Below are 19,095 nucleotides of genomic sequence, written 5' to 3' on the forward strand. Positions count from 1 at the left end.
CATCCATCCATGTCAGGGTTGCTGAGGAGCCCTGAGTCTATTCCAAGCAGCACAAGGCAGAGATACAGACTGGACAGGATACCAGCCTATCAGACTGCACACACACTCACACACTATGGGAAATGTACAGGCACCAGTTTCCTAACTGCATATTATTAGACTGTTGTAGGAAACCAGATTAGCCAGAGGTAATCCAGGGAACACAAGGAGAGCATGCAAACTCCACTTAAAGGAGCTGGGATGAGAATCACATTCCCAGTCCTGGAAGTGGGATGTCACTGTACCAAACCCTTAAGCTAAGTAATCTGTAATAAAAATAAAAGAGAGAATAAAACACAGAAAGCAGAAAACTCACTGCCAGGAAGGGTCTGGATAGTTTTGTCCTTTATTGTTGATACAGGTGTTCCATTGTACAAGGCCTTTGCAAAGAATGTATAATATGTGTATGGAGTTAATCCTGTGAAATTATGTTGGTTTTCCTGGCACTGGCCTGTATAAAGAAAAAGCAAGTAAAAAGAGTACATTTAATTTATTACCTTACTGATATTATTGTAACAATAACTCTATCTTAACAGTAACACACAACAGATTTTTTTTGCATTTCGAGGTTTAACTAATTTGTTTTAGTTCAACACAAAAAGGTACATGATTTTAAAAGCCTTCTAATGTAAATTTCTAAGGGATATGAGAAGTATTCAATGGATGTCTGGAGAAAAAGATGTTTATAATGTCAATGTGAACAGTAAAATAACATAATAAAGAACATGGTAAGTAACTGAAGAAGAGTTATTCAGTATCTATTCTCTATTTAGTATCTATTCTCTATACAGTATCTATTACAGGCTCACAGTAAGCCTGAACATATCCCAGGATGCCCAGGGTACGAGGCAGAGGTCACCCTGGATGGGATGCAAGTCCATTGCAGGGCACACACACTATCTATGGGCAATTTAGAGACACCTATTTACCTAACAATGTGAAAAAAAATCATTTTAAAAAGGAAACCAGAAAAATTCAGGGAGAACATACTAACTGCACACAGAGAGCAGGGGAGGAATAGAGCCCACGACCCTGGAGGTATGACACCACCGTGGTTCCCACTGGGCAGCCCAGTAAAGCAGCTCATGTATTATTTCATTATTCCTCCTAATGTTATATTGTCTAAATCAGAGGCTGAATAAATGGCCATTAAGGGAACGCTGCTCATCACTCAACCTCAGCTCATACAGAATTATTTGGATAGGAACTAATTTAACTCATGAAATTAATTACTCTTAACCTCATTCAATTGTGATTATGAAGAAGTACTCTATCTGTAACTAACTGTGTTGCATTATTGACAGAGTTTGTTATCACAGGTCCAATGAAAACCTACCTTGTCTGTCTATGCAACTTTCAAAAGTAAGATTTTTCTGGAGTTCAGGGCACTTTTCGCTTGTACTGCTCCACATGAGCTGAATAGAAGTATCTCCTTTCTTATTTTCCAGGTGTATGTTAATATCTTGGAAGAAATAATGAGACATTCATTACTGATATTTTATTATATTTTTTGCAGTTCAGCATATATGCAACTTAATTTTTAAACTTTAAATACCTAATTTCGTTGTACTTTCATGCAATGACAATAAAAGGCATTGTATATTGAAAGCTCTTTATAAGAATTCCATGTGCTAGGAAAATTTGATTCAAGGAATTCGAAACACATTAGTAAAAGAAATGTCCTCTCTGGAAGAAAAGCAAACAATATTGTTTACTAACTTACCTTAGGAACGATCTAAAAGCAATACAACCTATATTTAAAAAAACAGTAGTTAACGTATGCTGCTTGTACTTACCACAGTTTATGTTAAGTATTGTACCGTTAACAATGAAGGTGTCATTTCTGTAAGTAACGTCCACGGAGCAGGTCCAAGTCACATTGTGATGCTCCAAGGCCACATTATTTCCATTTTCGAATACTTAACAAAAACAAATTTCAATTTTGCTGTAAACTACAATGTCTTATCAAACAACATTAATGACATTTACTTCACAAAATAGGCTGGAATGCAGATAATTAAAATCTTAATTTATATTTATAATCACTTAAAATATAAATGTCTGATAATCAGAGTTTGTGTATGTTTATGGTTGATCTTAATTTTTTTATTCCATTTTGATACAAAATACAGCATTTAGTTACCTTTGCTTTCATTTTTGCAGCTGTAATGAAACTTGATGTCGCTGCATGTCTTCGGTCGATTTGCCCATTCTACTTTTGGTGGCCAGGTATTATTATATTTTAGCGAGTTGGTTTCTATAACTAGGAGCAGGAACAAAGATGAAAAAAGTTAAATATGTTAGGAACTAGATGGATTACTTTAGATTTCATTCATACCATTAGTCTGTCATGGGAAAGCAGTTTGCACTTTCTGAGAATTATGCCATTTTCAGTGGGAATCTGACTAATACTGAAAGAAATTCTAATCATCAGTCAGTTTATGATGAAATATTGTTATGTTATAAGTTAAAAGAAATGTCTTACATTACAATTATGATTATTTATCATTGCAATGATGTAGCCCTCACAGATCTGTATGCTTTGCAAAGAATAATTTCAAATAACAAACCAACAGAATTAAAATAAACGTACCTGGTCCTAAATGATGTTCTTTGGTGACGTTACACCGGTTTGTTGCGACATTGACTCTAAGATTTTGGCAAGAATCTTTCTCCTCCATTTTGAAACAACTATTATTTTGGGTTTTGTGTTCAGCACCAGGAATTCCATTAATTCTTAGTTCAGCACCAGGACTCACATTCCATTTTATTGAGTAACATAACTTATCATTTGTCAAACTTAAGTTGATGTCATCGGCAGCTGAAACAATTAAAACACAAAATAATGTCATACAATCATCTTACTGTACATATCACCCATTACAAGGTCACAGTGAGCCTGGAAACCATTCTGAGCAGCACCAGGCGTAAGGTCAGGAAACACACTGGTTGGGATGCCGATCTACCACAGGCCACACAGTCTAACATTTGCACACTGTCAGCAGTTTAGAGATATCAGTTCACCAGGAGGAGGAAACAGGGATACCCAGGCAAACCCAGGAGAGCATGCAAACTTCATGCACAGCACTAGAGGTCTGAGGCTATAGTGCAAATTACTATGCTAGCTTGCCATCTTTAGCAGGACAAATAGCCTAAATTACATCAACTGGCATTAATGTCATAACTTTGAACATGTTTATAGCATACAGAACTGAATCTTGGGCTTACCAATATCATTGGTTTTGATGGATAATGATGAATTTGATTTTAAGGTGCAGGGTCCTTGAGTTACGCTTATGTTACTGTAGGTTGTACAGGGTTTCAGTGAAATCTCCACTATGTTTTGGAATTTTAGTCTGTACTTTTCACGATCCTCATCTTCAAATGTTACAGTACTTGACAGACCATTGTCTACTGTAACTGTGATGCCATATTGGGTCTTACTAAGTGAGAAGTTTCCTGTGTTACAGAAATAAAATTCAAAAGTTTGAGAGACGCATATGAAGTGGACATACATACCTGGTCATAAAAGAAATCAAGCAAGCAATAATGATGTATAACAATCTAAAGTCTAAAACATGAAGAAATACTGTAAGCATGTAGAAAAGGGATAAAATAATTATGTCGGTGGAGTAAATGCCAAACTTTTTGGAAAGAATTTTTCCTCCTTTTATTTTAAAAGATCTTTTGAAATTTAATAAGAGTAACATATTTATCATTCAGAGACCACGTTGAATTGGTTACATATCATCTGAAACTCACCACAGGGATGGTGTGGAGAGCCTGTTAGAGAAAAGAGCACAATCAGAAGCCATTTGGGAACAAAAGAATGAAGAATAATTTACACAGAAATGTAGAAGGACCCCCTTAGAGAGAGAGACATCCTCTGCAGAGAGAACCCCACCCTATAGGACCCCCTTAGAGAGAGAGGCATCCTCTGCAGAGAGAACCCCACCCTATAGGACCCCCTTAGAGAGAGAGACATCCTCTGCAGAGAGAACCCCACCCTATAGGACCCCCTTAGAGAGAGAGGCATCCTCTGCAGAGAGAACCCCACCCTATAGGACCCCCTTAGAGAGAGAGACATCCTCTGCAGAGAGAACCCCAACCTATAATCTGAGAAGTGACCACAAGGGTGCTGCTTTCTGTAGTGAATGCAGGTGTGGAGGTGCTGCGTGCAAAGTCAGAGGTGCCAGTGCTTGAGGGACTTGAAGGTCTAACAGAGGTTTCCCCTCATGGAAATTAAGGAGATATATCAAGTCTGATGCAAGGTTTTTACAATAAATAAATAATATATGCAAAACAAATTGTTATAAAAGTTGTCTCTGTCCAGCAGTGAGAAAGGTACTGGAGGCTGGAGAGGGAGAGGTGTGTGGAAGTGTGGATGTCTGACCTTTGTCTAACAGTGACAGTAATATTAATGGACTCATTCCCTGCATACTCCAGTAAAGACTAACTTTCAGCTGCACATGCCTGTATAATCACTTCAACTGGACATGTATTATCTTCTAAGAGTCTAGCAAGATTTCAACGATTAGGGAAACCTTGTGCAGGTGGGTTCAGGAAAGGATGTTTTGTGAATAACTGCGCAGCAGCATCCTTTCCTGAACCCACCTGTTCAGGAAAGGATGCTGCTGCGCAGTTATTCACTATAAAAGTCATTCAATGGAGCACTGAAGAAGGATCATGTTATTACTGCTTGTAGCGCAGTGTGAACATTTTGGCTGACAGTGCTGTAAAAGAGCTGTTATGATGTTGTAATTTTGTGCAATTCTAAAATAATTTGGCCTATTGAAAAATCCAAATCTGTAAATATGAGAAAACACAAAACATATGGAAGGAAGTTGCATTCATCAATACAATGAGAGTTTACCTTGAGAAGTCCAATTAGTGACAGGTGGGGATGAGAGAGTGAGTGCAGGTGATGCTGTGGAGTTGGCTGCCAAGAAACCCAAACCAATGAATGCAGTGTGAGTAAGAGCAGTGGAGCATGGAGGACAGAGCATCTTTCACTTGTTACAGACTGAAAGTTATGGTTGACAGTGTAAAACAACAAGTGTTATAGAGCTGAGATTTTGGGCTGGTGATATATGAATACAGACAAAAAAAATTATTCAATCACAAAGTGAAAATTTACCTTGAGAAAGGACTCTACTGACATTGTGACGTGAAGGTGTGGAAGTGGATGCAGGTGAGGTTGGAGTTATGGAGATGTCTGAGCAACCAAGTGCAATGTGTGCAGTGTGAGTCAGTGAAGGGGAGTGTGCAAGAAAGATCACATTATCGTCACTTATGACACGATCTGTTACCGTTAACACTGGTATGTTATGAATGTTTGATGTTCTTTTCAGTTTTACTGATTACACAAAAAAATACAGGTAAGGAAGCTGATATTTTTTAGTGAACATATATAAAATATGATGCTGCATGCGGAAAATTCATAATACACAAAATCAAACACAGAAATACAGTTCAGTAACAGACTGAAAGTTTTGAAGCCCGTGCAAAATGTCAGTAATCCTATGAAACTGTTATGTAATGACCTGGCAGTTATATGACTGCGATTTTGGATTATACTACAATACTAGATGATAGAATGCTTCTGCACACTGAATGATCTCAAAGCATAAATAAAAACAATCTGGACATTAAACATAAAATATGTTCAGTAATACAATGATACTTCACCTTGAGAATTGACCTTAGTCACATTGTCATTTAAGAATTCCGAGGTGTGTGCGGGTAAGAATTTTGTCATGGAGATGGCTTTCACCAAGAAACCAAATTCAATGTGTGCAGTGAGAGACAGAGCAGGGGGCGTGAAAGACAGATTCCCTTTGGCCACAGTTTGAGCGTTTATATTTGTCAGTGTTAAAAAAATTCAGTATGTTTGGTTCAAAACCTAATCTTGATAACTGGCATCACTGATATTTTGTGTACAAGTTGAAAAAAAGATTTTTAAGTAAATGCAGTTTGAGTAAAAGCTTGTTGTGAATTCTTTAAAAGTAACTCCGATGGGTATGATTGGTTATGTTGCAAAAATGTGTGTGAGGCAGCCGATATCCTGGACCTAAAAATACCAGTTTAAATTATGATCCAACATACTGAAAAGGCTCAATAAAAATAAGCAAACAATCACAGCTGGTAATAAATAATGTACAATGATACAATGGAACTTTACTTGGAGGCATCTTTGAATGTGGTAGTCAAGGAAACACAAAACATATCGTAAGAAGTAGCATTCAATAATGCAGTGAAATGTTACCTTCAGCAGTGGTACCATTGTAAGATGAGGATGAGTTAGTGGATGTAGGTGAGGCTGATGCTGTAGAACTGGCTGTCAAGAAATCAAAACCAATGAATGCAGTGTGAGTAAGAGCAGTGGAGCATGGAGGACAGAGCATCTTTCACTTGATACAGACTGAAAGTTATGGTTGACAGTGTAAAACAAGTGTTACGGAGCTGAGATTTTGGGTAGGAGATAACACACCATAATATGATCCTGTGCACTGAATAGAGACAAAAAAAATAATTCAATCAACCGAGCAGGAGAGCGTGGAAGAAAGGGGATATTGTGATTGTCTTAGTATAACCTGAGAGTTATGGCTGACAGTGCAATGAAATGGCTGTTACGCAGCTGAGATGTTGGACTGAAGATGCTAGAATGTTTCATCATAATGAATTCTTTCAATGCCTAAAAAAAAAAAAAAAACTAGGTATCTAACATTAAATACCATTCAATGACACAAAGAATTCTGTCGTGGAGATGGTTTTCACGAAAAAACCATATCCAATGTGTGCAGTGTGAGACAGAGCCGGGGGCATGGAAGAATGATCACATTATTATCACTTATGGCACAATTTCAGTGTTACTGTTGACATTAGTATGATATAGAAGATTTGATATTTTTTAGGTGAGCAGATTTCAATTATGGATCTGCTGAAGGGCTGAGACTTGGGGCAGAGGATACGATGATCCTACACACTGCAAACTCCAAATATATATCCAAAACTACAGTACCTCACATTTGGATAAAAATGTTGTTCAACACTACAATGAGAGTTTACCTTGTGAAGCCACATTAGTGACAGGTGGGGATGAGAGACTGCATGCGGGTGAGGATGGAGTTATGCAAATATTCACTAAAAAAGTAATTACTTGCAATGCCATGAAATATTACCTCCAGCAGTGGTACCATTGCCAGATGAGGATGCATTGAGTGCAGGTGAGGTTGATGCTGAGGCGTTGGCTGCTAAGAAACCAAAACCAATAAATGCAGTGTCAGTAAGAGCAGTGGAGCATGGAGGACAGAGCATCTTTCACTCGTTACAGGCTGAAAGTTATGGTTGACATTGTAAAACAACAAATGTTATAGAGCTGAGATTTTGGGCGGGAGATAACACATCATAATGTGATCCTGTGGACTGAATACTGACAAAAAAATTTATTCAATTATACAGTGAAAATTTACCGTGAGAAAGGACACTACTGACACTGTCAGAAGAGGATGCAGGAGTGGATGCAGGTGAGTTTGGAGTAATGGAGATGGCTGAGCAACCAAATCCAGTGCGTGCAGTGTAAGACAGAGCCGGGGAGCGTGCAAGAAAGAGCATATTGTGATTCCTTTGAATGGTCTGACTGTATCACTGATTACACAACAAAACAAGTGTGAGGAAGCTGATTGTTTCAGAGTGAGCATGGCTTTGTAAAATATAATGCTACATGCTGAAAATTCTCAATATTCAAAATCAAACCCAGCATAGCCTGCAATAAATACAGTTCACCAAAAGCCTGAAATATTCCTTTGCAGAATGTCATTAGTGACCTTTTTAAGTGTGGATGCAGAGGTGTTTGCAGGTAAGAATGCTTTTGTCAAACTGACTGTTAACAGAATATGGAGGACAGAGCATGTTGTCCTTGTCTAAGCTTCGTCTGAGAGTTATGGATGACAGTGCTATGAAACGGCTGTTATGTAGCTGAGATTGTGGACTGAGGATACTATAATATTTACACATACTTAATGCCCTAAATGCCAAAGTATAAAAACAATATATCAGGACATTTAAAGTAAAATGTTGTTCAATAAAACAACGAGAGTTTACCTTTAGAAGCCATATTAGTGACAGATGAGGATGGGAGAATGGATACAGATGAGGATGAAGTTGTGGAGATGGCTGAGCAACCAAATCCAGTGCGTGCAGTGTGAGACCGAGCAGGGGAGCGTGGAAGAAAGGGGATGTTGTGATTGATTTAGTATAGCTAGACAGTTATGGTTGAAGATGCTGTGGTATGGCTGTTATGCGGCTGCGATTTTGGACTGAAGATGCTACAATATTTCATCATAATGAATTCTCTCAACGCCTAAATAAAATAAAATTCTAGGCATCTAAGATAAAATATTGTTCAATGACACAAACTGACTTTAGTCACATTGTCATTTAAGAATGCAAAGGTGTGTGCGAGTAAGAATTCTGTCGTGGAGATGGTTTTCACCAAAAAACCATATCCAATGTGTGCAGTGTGAGACAGAGCCGGGGGCATGGAAGAATGATCACATTATTATCACTTATGGCACAATTTCAGTGTTACTGTTGACATTAGTATGATATAGAAGATTTGATCTTTTTTAGGTGAGCAGATTTCAAATATGGATCTGCTGTAGGGCTGAGATTTCGGGCAGAGGATACGATGATCCTACACACTGCAAACTCCAAATATATATCCAAAACTACCTCATATTTGGATAAAAATGTTGTTCAACACTGCAATGAGAGTTTACCTTGTGAAGCCACATTAGTGACAGGTCGGGATGAGAGACTGCATGCGGGTGAGGATGGAGTTATGCAAATATTCACTAAAAAAGTAATTCCATGCAATGCCATGAAATATTACCTCCAGCAGCGCTATCTTTGCCAGATGAGGATGCAGTGAGTGCAGGTGAGGTTGATGCTGTGGCTTTGGCTGCTAAGAAACCAAAACCAATAAATGCAGTGTCAGTAAGAGCAGTGGAGCATGGAGGACAGAGCATCTTTCACTTGTTACAGGCTGAAAGTTATGGGTGACAGTGTAAAACAACAAATGTTATAGAGCTGAGATTTTGGGCGGGAGATAACACATCATAATGTGATCCTGTGGACTGAATACTGACAAAAAAATTAATTCAATTACACAGTGAAAATTTACCGTGAGAAAGGACACTACTGACACTGTCAGAAGAGGATGCAGGAGTGGATGCAGGTGAGTTTGGAGTAATGGAGATGGCTGAGCAACCAAATCCAGTGCGTGCAGTGTAAGACAGTGCCGGGGAGCGTGCAAGAAAGAACATATTGTGATTCCTTTGAATGGTCTGACTGTATGACTGATTACACAACAAAACAGGTGTGAGGAAGCTGATTGTTTCAGAGTGAACATGGCTTTGTAAAATATAATGCTACATACTTAAAATTCTCAATATTCAAAATCAAACCCAACATAGCCTGCAATAAATACAGTTCACCAAAAGCCTGAAATATTCCTTTGCAGAATGTCATTAGTGACCTTTTTAAGTGTGGATGCAGAGCTGTTTGCAGGTAAGAATGCTTTTGTCAAACTGACTGTTAACAGAATATGGAGGACAGAGCATGTTGTCCTTGTCTAAGCTTCGTCTGAGAGTTATGGATGACAGTGCTATGAAACGGCTGTTATGTAGCTGAGATTGTGGACTGAGGATACTATAAAATTTACACATACTTAATGCCCTAAATGCCAAAGTATAAAAACAATATATCAGGACATTTAAAGTAAAATGTTGTTCAATAAAACAACGAGAGTTTACCTTTAGAAGCCATATTAGTGACAGATGAGGATGGGAGAATGGATATAGATGAGGATGAAGTTGTGGAGATGGCTGAGCAACCAAATCCAGTGCGTGCAGTGTGAGACCGAGCAGGGGAGCGTGGAAGAAAAGGGATGTTGTGATTGATTTAGTATAGCCAGAGAGTTATGGTTGACGATGCTGTGGTATGGCTGTTATGCGGCTGCAATTTTGGACTGAAGATGCTAGAATATTTCATCATAATGAATTCTCTCAACGCCTAAATAAAATAAAATTCTAGGCATCTAAGATAAAATATTGTTCAATGACACAAACTGACTTTAGTCACATTGTCATTTAAGAATGCAAAGGTGTGTGCGGGTAAGAATTCTGTCGTGGAGATGGTTTTCACCAAATAACCATATCCAATGTGTACAGTGTGAGACAGAGCCGGAGGCATGGAAGAATGATCACATTATTATCACTTATGGCACAATTTCAGTGTTACTGTTGACATTAGTATGATATAGAAGATTTGATCTTTTTTAGGTGAGCAGATTTCAAATATGGATCTGCTGTAGGGCTGAGATTTCGGGCAGAGGATACGATGATCCTACACACTGCAAACTCCAAATATATATCCAAAACTACCTCATATTTGGATAAAAATGTTGTTCAACACTGCAATGAGAGTTTACCTTGTGAAGCCACATTAGTGACAGGTCGGGATGAGAGACTGCATGCGGGTGAGGATGGAGTTATGCAAATATTCACTAAAAAAGTAATTCCATGCAATGCCATGAAATATTACCTCCAGCAGCGCTATCTTTGCCAGATGAGGATGCAGTGAGTGCAGGTGAGGTTGATGCTGTGGCTTTGGCTGCTAAGAAACCAAAACCAATAAATGCAGTGTCAGTAAGAGCAGTGGAGCATGGAGGACAGAGCATCTTTCACTTGTTACAGGCTGAAAGTTATGGGTGACAGTGTAAAACAACAAATGTTATAGAGCTGAGATTTTGGGCGGGAGATAACACATCATAATGTGATCCTGTGGACTGAATACTGACAAAAAAATTAATTCAATTACACAGTGAAAATTTACCGTGAGAAAGGACACTACTGACACTGTCAGAAGAGGATGCAGGAGTGGATGCAGGTGAGTTTGGAGTAATGGAGATGGCTGAGCAACCAAATCCAGTGCGTGCAGTGTAAGACAGTGCCGGGGAGCGCGCAAGAAAGAACATATTGTGATTCCTTTGAATGGTCTGACTGTATGACTGATTACACAACAAAACAGGTGTGAGGAAGCTGATTGTTTCAGAGTGAGCATGGCTTTGTAAAATATAATGCTACATACTTAAAATTCTCAATATTCAAAATCAAACCCAACATAGCCTGCAATAAATACAGTTCACCAAAAGCCTGAAATATTCCTTTGCAGAATGTCATTAGTGACCTTTTTAAGTGTGGATGCAGAGGTGTTTGCAGGTAAGAATGCTTTTGTCAAACTGACTGTTAACAGAATATGGAGGACAGAGCATGTTGTCCTTGTCTAAGCTTCGTCTGAGAGTTATGGATGACAGTGCTATGAAACGGCTGTTATGTAGCTGAGATTGTGGACTGAGGATACTATAATATTTACACATACTTAATGCCCTCAATGCCAAAGTATAAAAACAATATATCAGGACATTTAAAGTAAAATGTTGTTCAATAAAACAACGAGAGTTTACCTTTAGAAGCCATATTAGTGACAGATGAGGATGGGAGAATGGATATAGATGAGGATGAAGTTGTGGAGATGGCTGAGCAACCAAATCCAGTGCGTGCAGTGTGAGACCGAGCAGGGGAGCGTGGAAGAAAAGGGATGTTGTGATTGATTTAGTATAGCCAGAGAGTTATGGTTGACGATGCTGTGGTATGGCTGTTATGCGGCTGCGATTTTGGACTGAAGATGCTAGAATATTTCATCATAATGAATTCTCTCAACGCCTAAATAAAATAAAATTCTAGGCATCTAAGATAAAATATTGTTCAATGACACAAACTGACTTTAGTCACATTGTCATTTAAGAATGCAAAGGTGTGTGCGGGTAAGAATTCTGTCGTGGAGATGGTTTTCACCAAATAACCATATCCAATGTGTACAGTGTGAGACAGAGCCGGAGGCATGGAAGAATGATCACATTATTATCACTTATGGCACAATTTCAGTGTTACTGTTGACATTAGTATGATATAGAAGATTTGATCTTTTTTAGGTGAGCAGATTTCAAATATGGATCTGCTGTAGGGCTGAGATTTCGGGCAGAGGATACGATGATCCTACACACTGCAAACTCCAAATATATATCCAAAACTACCTCATATTTGGATAAAAATGTTGTTCAACACTGCAATGAGAGTTTACCTTGTGAAGCCACATTAGTGACAGGTCGGGATGAGAGACTGCATGCGGGTGAGGATGGAGTTATGCAAATATTCACTAAAAAAGTAATTCCATGCAATGCCATGAAATATTACCTCCAGCAGCGCTATCTTTGCCAGATGAGGATGCAGTGAGTGCAGGTGAGGTTGATGCTGTGGCTTTGGCTGCTAAGAAACCAAAACCAATAAATGCAGTGTCAGTAAGAGCAGTGGAGCATGGAGGACAGAGCATCTTTCACTTGTTACAGGCTGAAAGTTATGGGTGACAGTGTAAAACAACAAATGTTATAGAGCTGAGATTTTGGGCGGGAGATAACACATCATAATGTGATCCTGTGGACTGAATACTGACAAAAAAATTAATTCAATTACACAGTGAAAATTTACCGTGAGAAAGGACACTACTGACACTGTCAGAAGAGGATGCAGGAGTGGATGCAGGTGAGTTTGGAGTAATGGAGATGGCTGAGCAACCAAATCCAGTGCGTGCAGTGTAAGACAGTGCCGGGGAGCGTGCAAGAAAGAACATATTGTGATTCCTTTGAATGGTCTGACTGTATGACTGATTACACAACAAAACAGGTGTGAGGAAGCTGATTGTTTCAGAGTGAGCATGGCTTTGTAAAATATAATGCTACATACTTAAAATTCTCAATATTCAAAATCAAACCCAACATAGCCTGCAATAAATACAGTTCACCAAAAGCCTGAAATATTCCTTTGCAGAATGTCATTAGTGACCTTTTTAAGTGTGGATGCAGAGCTGTTTGCAGGTAAGAATGCTTTTGTCAAACTGACTGTTAACAGAATATGGAGGACAGAGCATGTTGTCCTTGTCTAAGCTTCGTCTGAGAGTTATGGATGACAGTGCTATGAAACGGCTGTTATGTAGCTGAGATTGTGGACTGAAGATACTATAATATTTACACATACTTAATGCCCTCAATGCCAAAGTATAAAAACAATATATCAGGACATTTAAAGTAAAATGTTGTTCAATAAAACAACGAGAGTTTACCTTTAGAAGCCATATTAGTGACAGATGAGGATGGGAGAATGGATACAGATGAGGATGAAGTTGTGGAGATGGCTGAGCAACCAAATCCAGTGCGTGCAGTGTGAGACCGAGCAGGGGAGCGTGGAAGAAAGGGGATGTTGTGATTGACTTAGTATAGCCAGAGAGTTATGGTTGACGATGCTGTGGTATGGCTGTTATGCGGCTGCGATTTTGGACTAAAGATGCTAGAATATTTCATCATAATGAATACTCTCAACGCCTAAATAAAATAAAATTCTAGGCATCTAAGATAAAATATTGTTCAATGACACAAACTGACTTTAGTCACATTGTCATTTAAGAATGCAAAGGTGTGTGCGGGTAAGAATTCTGTCGTGGAGATGGTTTTCACCAAATAACCATATCCAATGTGTACAGTGTGAGACAGAGCCGGAGGCATGGAAGAATGATCACATTATCATCACTTATGGCACAATTTCAGTGTTACTGTTGACATTAGTATGATATAGAAGATTTGATCTTTTTTAGGTGAGCAGATTTCAATTATGGATCTGCTGTAGGGCTGAGATTTGGGGCAGAGGATACGATGATCCTACACACTGCAAACTCCAAATATATATCCAAAACTACCTCACATTTGGATAAAAATGTTGTTCAACACTGCAATGAGAGTTTACCTTGTGAAGCCACATTAGTGACAGGTCGGGATGAGAGACTGCATGCGGGTGAGGATGGAGTTATGCAAATATTCACTAAAAAAGTAATTCCATGCAATGCCATGAAATATTACCTCCAGCAGCGCTATCTTTGCCAGATGAGGATGTAATGAGTGCAGGTGAGGATGATGCTGCCGCTTTGTCTGCTAAGAAAATGAAACCAATGAATGCAGTGTGAGTAAGAGCAGTGGAGCATGGAGGACAGAGTATCTTTCACTTTTCACAGGCTGAAAGTTATGGTTGACAGTGTAAAACAACAAATGTTATAGAGCTGAGATTTTGGGCGGGAGATACATCATAATATGATCCTGTGGACTGAATACTGACAAAAAAATTAATTCAATTACACAGTGAAAATTTACCGTGAGAAAGGACAGTACTGACACTGCCAGGAGAGGATGCAGGAGTGGATGCAGGTGAGTTTGGAGTAATGGAGATGGCTGAGCAACCAAATCCAGTGCGTGCAGTGTAAGACAGTGCCGGGGAGCGTGCAAGAAAGAGCATATTGTGATTCCTTTGAATAGTCTGACTGTATCACTGATTACACAACAAAACAGGTGTGAGGAAGCTGATTGTTTCAGAGTGAGTATGGCTTTGTAAAATATAATGCTACATGCTTAAAATTCTCAATATTCAAAATCAAACCCAGCATAGCCTGCAATAAATACAGTTCACCAAAAGCCTGTAATATTCCTTTGCAGAATGTCATTAGCGACCTTTTTAAGTGTGGATGCAGAGGTGTTTGCAGGTAAGAATGCTTTTGTCAAACTGACTGTTAACAGAATATGGAGGACAGAGCATGTTGTCCTTGTCTAAGCTTCGTCTGAGAGTTATGGATGACAGTGCTATGAAACGGCTGTTATGTAGCTGAGATTGTGGACTGAAGATACTATAACATTTACACATACTTAATGCCCTCAATGCCAAAGTATAAAAACAATATATCAGGACATTTAAAGTAAAATGTTGTTCAATAAAACAACGAGAGTTTACCTTTAGAAGCCATATTAATGACAGATGAGGATGGGAGAATGGATACAGATGAGGATGAAGTTGTGGAGATGGCTGAGCAACCAAATCCAGTGCGTGCAGTGTGAGACCGAGCAGGGGAGCGTGGAAGAAAGGGGATGTTGTGATTGACTTAGTATAGCCAGAGAGTTATGGTTGACGATGCTGTGGTATGGCTGCTATGCGGCTGCGATTTTGGACTAAAGATGCTAGAATATTTCATCATAATGAATACTCTCAACGCCTAAATAAAATAAAATTCTAGGCATCTAAGATAAAATATTGTTCAATGACACAAACTGACTTTAGTCACATTGTCATTTAAGAATGCAAAGGTGTGTGCGGGTAAGAATTCTGTCGTGGAGATGGTTTTCACCAAAAAACCATATCCAATGTGTACAGTGTGAGACAGAGCCGGAGGCATGGAAGAATGATCACATTATCATCACTTATGGCACAATTTCAGTGTTACTGTTGACATTAGTATGATATAGAAGATTTGATCTTTTTTAGGTGAGCAGATTTCAATTATGGATCTGCTGTAGGGCTGAGATTTGGGGCAGAGGATACGATGATCCTACACACTGCAAACTCCAAATATATATCCAAAACTACCTCACATTTGGATAAAAATGTTGTTCAACACTGCAATGAGAGTTTACCTTGTGAAGCCACATTAGTGACAGGTGGGGATGAGAGACTGCATGCGGGTGAGGATGGAGTTATGCAGATATTCACTAAAAAAGTAATTCCATGCAATGCCATGAAATATTACCTCCAGCAGCGTTATCTTTGCCAGATGAGGATGTAATGAGTGCAGGTGAGGATGATGCTGCCGCTTTGTCTGCTAAGAAAACGAAACCAATGAATGCAGTGTGAGTAAGAGCAGTGGAGCATGGAGGACAGAGTATCTTTCACTTTTCACAGGCTGAAAGTTATGGTTGACAGTGTAAAACAACAAATGTTATAGAGCTGAGATTTTGGGCGGGAGATACATCATAATATGATCCTGTGGACTGAATACTGACAAAAAAATTAATTCAATTACACAGTGAAAATTTACCGTGAGAAAGGACAGTACTGACACTGCCAGGAGAGGATGCAGGAGTGGATGCAGGTGAGTTTGGAGTAATGGAGATGGCTGAGCAACCAAATCCAGTGCGTGCAGTGTAAGACAGTGCCGGGGAGCGTGCAAGAAAGAGCATATTGTGATTCCTTTGAATAGTCTGACTGTATCACTGATTACACAACAAAACAGGTGTGAGGAAGCTGATTGTTTCAGAGTGAGCATGGCTTTGTAAAATATAATGCTACATGCTTAAAATTCTTAATATTCAAAATCAAACCCAGCATAGCCTGCAATAAATACAGTTCACCAAAAGCCTGTAATATTCCTTTGCAGAATGTCATTAGCGACCTTTTTAAGTGTGGATGCAGAGGTGTTTGCAGGTAAGAATGCTTTTGTCAAACTGACTGTTAACAGAATATGGAGGACAGAGCATGTTGTCCTTGTCTAAGCTTCGTCTGAGAGTTATGGATGACAGTGCTATGAAACGGCTGTTATGTAGCTGAGATTGTGGACTGAAGATACTATAACATTTACACATACTTAATGCCCTCAATGCCAAAGTATAAAAACAATATATCAGGACATTTAAAGTAAAATGTTGTTCAATAAAACAACGAGAGTTTACCTTTAGAAGCCATATTAGTGACAGATGAGGATGGGAGAATGGATACAGATGAGGATGAAGTTGTGGAGATGGCTGAGCAACCAAATCCAGTGCGTGCAGTGTGAGACCGAGCAGGGGAGCGTGGAAGAAAGGGGATGTTGTGATTGACTTAGTATAGCCAGAGAGTTATGGTTGACGATGCTGTGGTATGGCTGTTATGCGGCTGCGATTTTGGACTAAAGATGCTAGAATATTTCATCATAATGAATACTCTCAACGCCTAAATAAAATAAAATTCTAGGCATCTAAGATAAAATATTGTTCAATGACACAAACTGACTTTAGTCACATTGTCATTTAAGAATGCAAAGGTGTGTGCGGGTAAGAATTCTGTCGTGGAGATGGTTTTCACCAAAAAACCATATCCAATGTGTACAGTGTGAGACAGAGCCGGAGGCATGGAAGAATGATCACATTATCATCACTTATGGCACAATTTCAGTGTTACTGTTGACATTAGTATGATATAGAAGATTTGATCTTTTTTAGGTGAGCAGATTTCAATTATGGATCTGCTGTAGGGCTGAGATTTGGGGCAGAAGATACGATGATTCTACACACTGCAAACTCCAAATATATATCCAAAACTACCTCACATTTGGATAAAAATGTTGTTCAACACTGCAATGAGAGTTTACCTTGTGAAGCCACATTAGTGACAGGTGGGGATGAGAGACTGCATGCGGGTGAGGATGGAGTTATGCAGATATTCACTAAAAAAGTAATTCCATGCAATGCCATGAAATATTACCTCCAGCAGCGTTATCTTTGCCAGATGAGGATGTAATGAGTGCAGGTGAGGATGATGCTGCCGCTTTGTCTGCTAAGAAAACGAAACCAATGAATGCAGTGTGAGTAAGAGCAGTGGAGCATGGAGGACAGAGTATCTTTCACTTTTCACAGGCTGAAAGTTATGGTTGACAGTGTAAAACAACAAATGTTATAGAGCTGAGATTTTGGGCGGGAGATACATCATAATATGATCCTGTGGACTGAATACTGACAAAAAAATTAATTCAATTACACAGTGAAAATTTACCGTGAGAAAGGACAGTACTGACACTGCCAGGAGAGGATGCAGGAGTGGATGCAGGTGAGTTTGGAGTAATGGAGATGGCTGAGCAACCAAATCCAGTGCGTGCAGTGTAAGACAGTGCCGGGGAGCGTGCAAGAAAGAGCATATTGTGATTCCTTTGAATAGTCTGACTGTATCACTGATTACACAACAAAACAGGTGTGAGGAAGCTGATTGTTTCAGAGTGAGCATGGCTTTGTAAAATATAATGCTACATGCTTAAAATTCTTAATATTCAAAATCAAACCCAGCATAGCCTGCAATAAATACAGTTCACCAAAAGCCTGTAATATTCCTTTGCAGAATGTCATTAGCGACCTTTTTAAGTGTGGATGCAGAGGTGTTTGCAGGTAAGAATGCTTTTGTCAAACTGACTGTTAACAGAATATGGAGGACAGAGCATGTTGTCCTTGTCTAAGCTTCGTCTGAGAGTTATGGATGACAGTGCTATGAAACGGCTGTTATGTAGCTGAGATTGTGGACTGAAGATACTATAACATTTACACATACTTAATGCCCTCAATGCCAAAGTATAAAAACAATATATCAGGACATTTAAAGTAAAATGTTGTTCAATAAAACAACGAGAGTTTACCTTTAGAAGCCATATTAGTGACAGATGAGGATGGGAGAATGGATACAGATGAGGATGAAGTTGTGGAGATGGCTGAGCAACCAAATCCAGTGCGTGCAGTGTGAGACCGAGCAGGGGAGCGTGGAAGAAAGGGGATGTTGTGATTGACTTAGTATAGCCAGAGAGTTATGGTTGACGATGCTGTGGTATGGCTGTTATGCGGCTGCGATTTTGGACTAAAGATGCTAGAATATTTCATCATAATGAATACTCTCAACGCCTAAATAAAATAAAATTCTAGGCATCTAAGATAAAATATTGTTCAATGACACAAACTGACTTTAGTCACATTGTCATTTAAGAATGCAAAGGTGTGTGCGGGTAAGAATTCTGTCGTGGAGATGGTTTTCACCAAAAAACCATATCCAATGTGTACAGTGTGAGACAGAGCCGGAGGCATGGAAGAATGATCACATTATCATCACTTATGGCACAATTTCAGTGTTACTGTTGACATTAGTATGATATAGAAGATTTGATCTTTTTTAGGTGAGCAGATTTCAATTATGGATCTGCTGTAGGGCTGAGATTTGGGGCAGAGGATACGATGATCCTACACACTGCAAACTCCAAATATATATCCAAAACTACCTCACATTTGGATAAAAATGTTGTTCAACACTGCAATGAGAGTTTACCTTGTGAAGCCAC

At 39.0% G+C, this 19,095-nt stretch overlaps 1 protein-coding gene across 17 annotated transcripts in view; it reads right to left on the reverse strand.

Annotated features, from left to right (window-relative positions):
* The window catches only part of LOC111843067 (receptor-type tyrosine-protein phosphatase C-like), a 43,192-nt gene that overhangs the window by 11,037 nt on the left and 13,060 nt on the right, over nt 1-19,095 (reverse strand). For 3 of the 17 annotated variants that reach the window (XM_072699651.1, XM_072699647.1, XM_072699646.1), the window contains 11 exons: nt 17,487-17,558; nt 7,221-7,292; nt 6,305-6,376; nt 4,913-4,978; nt 3,802-3,822; nt 3,268-3,498; nt 2,633-2,860; nt 2,183-2,302; nt 1,836-1,958; nt 1,376-1,501; nt 356-490 (listed from right to left, as the gene is read on the reverse strand). In XM_072699651.1, the coding sequence (XP_072555752.1) occupies nt 356-490; nt 1,376-1,501; nt 1,836-1,958; nt 2,183-2,302; nt 2,633-2,860; nt 3,268-3,498; nt 3,802-3,822; nt 4,913-4,978; nt 6,305-6,376; nt 7,221-7,292; nt 17,487-17,558 (1,266 nt within the window). Of the gene's footprint in view, nt 1-355; nt 491-1,375; nt 1,502-1,835; nt 1,959-2,182; nt 2,303-2,632; nt 2,861-3,267; nt 3,499-3,801; nt 3,823-4,912; nt 4,979-6,304; nt 6,377-7,220; nt 7,293-8,932; nt 9,005-9,223; nt 9,381-10,644; nt 10,914-12,356; nt 12,429-14,068; nt 14,141-17,486; nt 17,559-19,095 lie in introns of those variants that run through there. The other 14 variants (XM_072699654.1, XM_072699653.1, XM_072699657.1 and 11 more) reach the window with 10 other exon arrangements.

Source organism: Paramormyrops kingsleyae, chromosome 15 (assembly GCF_048594095.1).
Source record: "Paramormyrops kingsleyae isolate MSU_618 chromosome 15, PKINGS_0.4, whole genome shotgun sequence".
Classification (NCBI taxonomy): domain Eukaryota; kingdom Metazoa; phylum Chordata; class Actinopteri; order Osteoglossiformes; family Mormyridae; genus Paramormyrops; species Paramormyrops kingsleyae.